Source organism: Boleophthalmus pectinirostris, unplaced genomic scaffold (assembly GCF_026225935.1).
Source record: "Boleophthalmus pectinirostris isolate CB_2022bp ecotype Guang Dong unplaced genomic scaffold, ASM2622593v1 HiC_scaffold_21, whole genome shotgun sequence".
NCBI lineage: Eukaryota > Metazoa > Chordata > Actinopteri > Gobiiformes > Gobiidae > Boleophthalmus > Boleophthalmus pectinirostris.
The window spans coordinates 30,101,193-30,108,920 of NW_026571175.1; the positions used below are offsets into that span (position 1 = coordinate 30,101,193).

General features: G+C 37.1%; 1 protein-coding gene across 1 annotated transcript in view; it reads left to right on the forward strand.

Annotated features, from left to right (window-relative positions):
- The first annotated feature begins 7,324 nt into the window (after window positions 1-7,324).
- The window catches only part of LOC129410032 (C-type lectin domain family 4 member E-like), a 4,931-nt gene continuing 4,527 nt past the window's right edge, over window positions 7,325-7,728 (forward strand). The window contains exon 1 of the mRNA XM_055157104.1: window positions 7,325-7,378. Coding sequence (XP_055013079.1) covers window positions 7,325-7,378 — 54 coding nt within the window. The remainder of the gene's footprint in view (window positions 7,379-7,728) is intronic.

Consider the following 7,728-nt stretch of genomic DNA (forward strand, 5'->3'; position numbering starts at 1 on the left):
TTTAAAGTAATAATTAAATTAGAAGTAACCCAGCTACAGACTGGGATGTTTTATTTTGGCTTCACAACCAAGAAAAAAAAAAAAGGAAAAAGAGGGAAGTTCAACTTTTTGAGGAACAAGATATAACCAAACCTCTCATGTGACGGAAGTTCATTAGACACTTGTTCACTGAATAGCTGCGATGTCTGAAGATGTGGTGTACAGTGACGTGAAATTTAATAAAAAGAAAGCCCAACAGAATGGTAAGTCTATTTGAAATTAATGAGTGTAATGTGTAAAATATGTACACAGCTTTTAAATTTTCTGCATTTCAGAGGTCAGGTCTCCAGATCAGGATGATGTAACCTATGCTGTGGTCAGAAAAGGGAAATCTAAAACCTCAGGTAAGTTAAACTAAAGCCTGCAAATACAATATAAGTGTGAATTACTCAACTGCTTTTATAACGTGAAATGTTACAGTTGCCCAGTCCATAGTAAGAAATAAGCAGCTGTAATGTCACTTCATTCTATTGTATTCACTGCATCTTTTTCTGTCAGCTTCTACATGGTCAAATTAGAAGTTTAAAGCTACTAGTTGTGTATCTGGATGAGGTAATTCCAGTCTGTTTGTAACTGACTGCAACAGGAAGGCATAAGGGCATAAAATTATAAGTATAAATACATAAATAAAGTGCACTGAATTGGATAAAACCCCACCACATCAACACAAACAAGTCTGTGATAAAATGAAGTGAAAGATAAAAAAAATACTTACCAGTTTGTGTTTTGTTTGCAGAATAAGATGCACCGAAATATAGAGACAAATGTTAAATGACTCTTTTTTGGTTTTCTGCAGAACCGTCTTCCTCGCAGGGCAATGATGTCATCTCCTCAACTGTTGCCACAGAGCTGGGTTCAGGAAAAACAGGAGGTGAGCACAGCCATAGCAAAAAAACAAAACAAAAAAAAAACACAAGTAACACTTTGTTTTACACATCATGCTATTTTAAAACAAATGAAGTAATATGTGAAAGTTATGAAAGTACTTAAACATGTAGTGCGCAGCTTTTCTGGTGGAGGGTCCGTCTCTGTCATCTGCTTTTCTTCATAGAGATGTTATTGCTTCGTCTAGAGCACCGTTACTTTAAAACTGTAATGTGTTATTTATGATTTGTTACTGTCATTTCAAAGTAATTCGTTACATTACAATATTACTGTATTTAAAATGTAAGACATTACACGACTATTGCAGCACGTTAAGTTCCTCTCACCAAAATAACTGTGAAGATGCTGAACTTCCGAAGAGTCCGTATATGGACTGAACTAGGACTAATCCAGGATTAAACCAAAATTGAACCAGGACTAAACCAGAACTAAACCAGAACTGAACCAAGGACTAAACCAGGAATAAACCAGGACTAAACCGGGATTGAACCAGGTCTAAACCAGGTCTAAACCAGGACTAAACCAGGACTAAACCAGGACAAAACCAGGACTAAACCAGGAATAAACCAGGACTAAACCAGGACTAAACCAGGACTAAACCAGGACTAAACCAGAACTGAACCAGGACTAAACCAGGAATAAACCAGGACTAAACCAGAACTGACCCAGGTCTAAACCAGGACTAAACCAGGACTAATCTTGGACTAGAACTTGGAATCTAGGACCGCCCCTGAGAGAACCCCGAGCCCGTGGACCAGGGTGTCTGCGTGGCGCGATCGGGCGTCAGTTGCGTTTAGCCCCATCGAGCGTGGAGTTCTGTGCCGGTCCTTTCGCCCACGGTTCCCTGACGGTCTACACGGGTGCGTCTCTGGCGTTTCACCGCTGCTGATATCGTGGTGATTTTAGCTAATTTGTATGAAGAAAAACAAAAAAACCCACCACTTCAATCCAGGTTAAAAAAGCATTGAAACATGCGTTACTCACATTTGTACCGAGTAAAATATTACTTTTTTTCCCCCCTGTAATGCCACATTACTGCATTAAAACAAAAAGCAAAGCATTACAATAATTTGTTACTTTTATAACACGTTACTCCCAACACTGGTCTAGACCAGGGGTGTCAAACTCAAATTCACAGAGGGACAAAATTAAAAACTGGGACTAAGCCGTGGGCCAAACTAAATATTTATTGATAAATTTCAACAACATCTGCATGTTTTCTCTTCTTTCGAGATGTGTAATGTTAAACCTTTTCTTATTAAAATAAATGTTTAATAATAGTTTTGCTTAAACATTGAATCCAGAACAATCAAAATATAAAATAATAACAACATTTTAAATAAATAATGTCTCTATAGCCTATCTGTAGCCGGTGGGCAGCTCTAATACATGTTTGATATGATCTTGTGGGCCAAATTTAACCCCTGGGCCTGAGTTTGACATGTCTGGTCTAGAATGTTCCACAGTAGAGATTAAACTTCTCTATGTATATATATTGGCTATATTACAGGTCAGATCTGTGGAGAGGCAGCCATATTCACAGAAGGCATTAATGTATTTTTGAGCAATAGAAACACCCATAATGAATAAATGCTAGAGAGATGTGGTTAATGTCATACCACGGAATATTCCAGGCAATGCATTAACATCTCCATGGAGACAAGCAGGTAGCAAACCCTCCACCGGAAAAGTTACGCAGTGCACCTTTAATTTTAAATAGCTTTGCAACGTGACGTCTCCTGAACCGAGGTCAAATTTCTTTCATGCTTTCATTCTGTTTCTCTGGGCATCCTTTAAATACCGCAATTAAAACTGCAAGCAGCGATAAGGGCCCTCGCACCACATAACAGCGCAAAGCATTCAAAAGTTAGAAAAACTGCACCACACATGCACTTTTTTTTTGTTGTATTATTAAATCTCACCAACAAATAATATTACAAATACATAATGATTTGCAGTCTTTCAACATTTTAGTACTTCCTGTTGTTGAATGGGTGGCTGTTATTGCAGTATTGCGAAGGAAGTGAGGGCCCATAGATACAGATAAGAATTTATTTTCCAGAGACAGGCTATGACTAATGTCGACTAAAGAGAAAGTTCACACTAAGTTACAAAAAATATGTCACCACTTTATTTTAGGGTCCATTCACAAACAGTCAATTAGCAGCTGATCTGTATATATTGGTTAATCTGGTGTTAATTCATTTTTAAGTATGATTACATTTAAAGACGCACTGTGTAACTTTTCTGGTGGAGGGCCTCTCAAATGCTTGTCTCCTTGGAAATGTTATTACTTTGTCTAGAATGTTTCGAAGTATGGCATTAACTTTTCTATCTCCATGGAAACCAAAACAGACCATATTACAGGTCAGATCTGTGGAAAGGCGACTCCACTCAACTCACAGTGAGAATGTCTGTTTTTCTTGGTATTTTTGAGCTATAAAACCACCTGTAATTGAATAAATGTAAGGTAAAACTGTTTAAAGTCATACTGTGAAACATTCCAGGCAGAGCAATGACATTTCCATAGAAACAAGCAGGTGACAGACCCACAACCGTAAAGTTACACAGTGCAACTTTAAGTATGACAATAGGAATTTTTGTCCATGAATTATGACATTGATAAAGATGTTGTTAAGGGCCAGAACCACGAGTCATTTTTACCTATTTTTGCTTCTCTATGTACAAACTAAACACTATTAATTAATTAGCAATAATAAAAAATGTATTAATAGGAATATATATCAGTATAATATACAAAATTAATGTGCGTAGCTGAAGTTAAAGTGTTTCCAAAAACATAATGGTGACATAGTGGACTTGAACTTAAAGGGACAGTCAGGCTCAAAACTGTTCTGTTTGCTGCACAAGACTGAAAAGGTTTTCATTTTTCATTCTGCACTTTTCTCTCTCACTTAAAGGACAGTTTGGAATTTTGGACATAGGACCTCATTTCCTAGTGAGCCAGAGTGTTGGAGACATGTGGAGACACTTTTTAAATATTCCATCCAGTCCTTGTATTTGCAGAGGTCACTGGTGTTAGACTAGTCAATGGTCATAGTTATCCTGCCACTAAAAACAGTTTTACCCACTCCACAAAATACCCAAGGCAAAACAAATGTCTGTGTCGATAGAATCAATAGAAGTTGGTTTCAAGTAGAAGTAAAACCAAACTTTCATTTGAAGGATTTTATGTCTGAACAGCAGCAGAGAGTTGTACTTCCTGATAGAAAGTTTGGCAGCAGCAGACTGATATATGAGAAAATAGTCCCTCAACATGTGACAGTTCATACGATGCAAGGTTAGTTTTATTCCAAACATTATTCTATCAACACAGACATTTACATGGACAGTCTGGTGCAATAATAGATTTGCTTCGGGTGTTTTGCGGAGTGGGTAAGACTGTTTTTAGTGGCAGGATGCACTAGTGTAGCACCAGCGACCTCTGAAAATACAAGGACTGGATGGAATATTTTATAAAAGTGTCTCCACACGTCTCCAACACTCTGGCTCACTAGAAAATGAGGTCCTATGTCCAAAATTCTGTACTGTGCCTTTAATGGTGATGGAGGGAATTGGCGTGGACACATGAACCAAAAAATACAATATAAAACTACGTAAATAACAGAAATCCAAAAATAATGGTCATAAATTTAACCCATGACAGTAAGTTACTCATGTGATGTTAAATGTAGTACCTCACCCAACCACTATCTTACTTTACTTGTACAAATCTATAACATATTTGACAAAAAAAATCGCCATTTTTGCTCCTTTTTTGTTAAAGTTTACTTATTTTCCATTTAATTATTTTTGAGCTACTGTCCCCAATTTACTTTAATTGTGGATCTGTTTATTTTATTCATTTTATTTATCTATTTATTACAAAATTACAAACTATACGGTAAAAACAAATGTAAATGGAACACCTGTGAAGCAGTTTTATCTTGTATATACAGACAATACACACTATATTTACCTACCTCTAATTCATTTTAAAACCTTTCCTAATACTACAAGAGCCTAAAAAAATGTTTGTCTAAATCTAACAGTAAAAAGAACGACAAATGTGAGTAAAATAAATACAGCTATATATACCAGTACAGCCTGCAGCTTTGTATGTGTGCATGAGAAAGAGTGTTAAAAAAAAGTGAAAAGTGAGTGTGTACAAAATAAAAAGTGACATAAGAAACAGTGTTTTGTTGTAAAAATAATTCAGGACTAGGATTTTGTGTTGAAAGGAGAGGCAACATAAAGAACCAGATCACTGAAACGGTCAGGATTAAAACTTTATAATCAGAATAATGACCCGAATAAAAGAATGATCACAAGTTTGTCTTTTCACAGGGACGAGTTCAAACGGCGAAGAGGAAGTCACTTACTCAGAAGTCCGAAGAGGTGAGAAGTACGACTGTAAAAATAGTTTTAAAGTCAAAAGCATCAGTTTGTCTTCATTTTATTTTTTACAAACACACAGTTTTTGGTTTGTTTAAATGACAGTAGGCTGCCTAGTACAAGAGATTTCAGCATCAACTTTTCTTTCACATGTTGAGAAAATAGACATTATTTAGTTTAATCCGACCTGAGATGACTGAAGGATTACACAGGTTTAGCTGTTAGTAAATGCATCTGAACAGGAATTGCATAGACGTCATATTATAAATGCAGATATTCATTGTATTTTTTGGTTTGTAAATTATAGTCTGCATAGTGCAATTACAGTAGATGTTTGCATCAGTTTGTCTTTCACATCTAGACAAAACGGACTTGAGTCGTTTGCGTAAGAGAGTACGGTGAGAGTAGAGCAATGACAGAAGTATCACAGAGAAACAAGGAAGTTTCACCAGAGTTAAATATAGAAGTTAAACACAGACAAAACTTCATTTCATGCAGTACCAGTCACAAGTTTGGATACACCTCATTTGTTTGTTTGTTATCTTTGTGACTGTACATTAGTTTCTCACTAAAGGCATCAACACATGTAGAATGATGAACATGTAGAATGTAGTGTAAAAACAAGTCATAACTACAAACTTGTAGGGCTGGGCAAAAAAAAAAAAAAAGAATCACATTAATCGCGTGAGTTCCTGTTTTTCATCATTAATAATCGCATGTTATATGCAAAGCAAATTAATGAATTAAAAAGTAGCGTATAGCGCACTTTTATTGGAAATGTAAATGAAAGTGCCACACATCTGTTGTGCAAAGCATTTCTTTACACAGGAGCAGGGCACTAGTCTGTCACTAGTCTAGTCTAGTCACTAGATCATGTTTATACTTCTTCCTCTGGAGAATCTTACTCAAAAAAAGAAACAATTTCAGTGCAGTTTGTCAATTCCTAGAATTTGACTAATGAATTGAATTCAAAAGTAAAGTGTATGTGATCAGCAGCAGTAAAATAAAGTATTCAGGGTAAATCTTAACTGAAAAAATCTAATCAAACCAAATACAAAACTGAAATGTACTGGCACTGAATGTTGTCCTCTTTTATATAAAAATTAGACTCTCAGTCAAAAACAGTAACCAGAAAACAGTACACATAACCAGAAAACACTTTCAGTGCAGTTTGTCAATTCCTAGAACTTTTTTTTTTCCCCCCCTTTCCTGAACAAAGCAAGTTGTTAAGGCACAGAAGATTGTTATTATTATTAAGCACCGGTTTCTAGTGAAAGAAAAGTGAGACCAGGGGAGGGGGAGTTGCAACAAAAAGCAGTGGACCACGCGGTGGGGCCCCGCAAGCACTTGGTGCCCTGTGCACTGTATGTTTATGTGTGTGTGCAGAGCGATGGCTCTGACATGTTGCATCTCACGTGGTTGGCTGAAGCCTCGCTCCCTTTTGTTTATTGAATGATTTGCCGAGTGTGTTGCATTTGCATGTGTCGCAGACTCGTCAAACTCTGGTGATAAGACGGTTCAGTGTTGCAGTGTTACAAATGACTTTGGCTGAGTCGACTGCGCCGTCTGGAAGAACTTTAAAATGAAAATGGCTGTGTAAAAGTTTCGTCTTCCCGCTTTCTTTCTCTCTGTTTTCTGTGAGCGCCGCAGCAGTAAGAAACATTCTAGGCTCACTCACGATGAAAAAAGCCAGTGAGCAACAGACGTTTACGATAAAACATAAATAATTATAAAAACTGCATTAAGGAGAGAAAAATAAATGTTGGTGATAATGAATTAATTAGTTAACCCAAAATTAACGGGTTAACGGGTTACAAACTTGAGGCTCAATTTCATATCGCTCCAGCGACTAGGCCAGGAATCAGAATACACTAGACGGTTTGCAAGAACCCCGGAAGTTGTAGACTACGTGCCAGCCAGTCAGCAGAGTTGTGAAGCCATGACGTCAAACTCAAGCACCTGTCTGGGTCCCTTTTGTGGTACAGCACAACAGTAACATTCTGTTATGGCAACGATTCCTGAGATTGAGGATTCAAAGTCGGAGCAAAGAGAATGTTTGGTGAATTTTATGTTATTGCTCTTCTTCCTACGGGATTTGGCGCATTACATACGTCACGACCAAATATCAGCGATTGGTTAAATAAAAAAAAGTACCTGTCTACCGTTGAGCGAACGAATCCAAATGCTGCGAGATCAGACTGTCAGACTGGTGCCTCCACATCCACACGTCTCCAACACTCGGGCTCAGTAGGAAATGAGGCCCTATGTCCAAAATGCCGAACTGTCCATTTAGCACTTATTTTGTGAAACCCTATTAACATATAGAACAAGATACAAGACAGCAGAACATATATTTACAGAAAAAAAACAAAACTCATCTTTAATCTTTTATGAGTGCAGGAAAGAAGA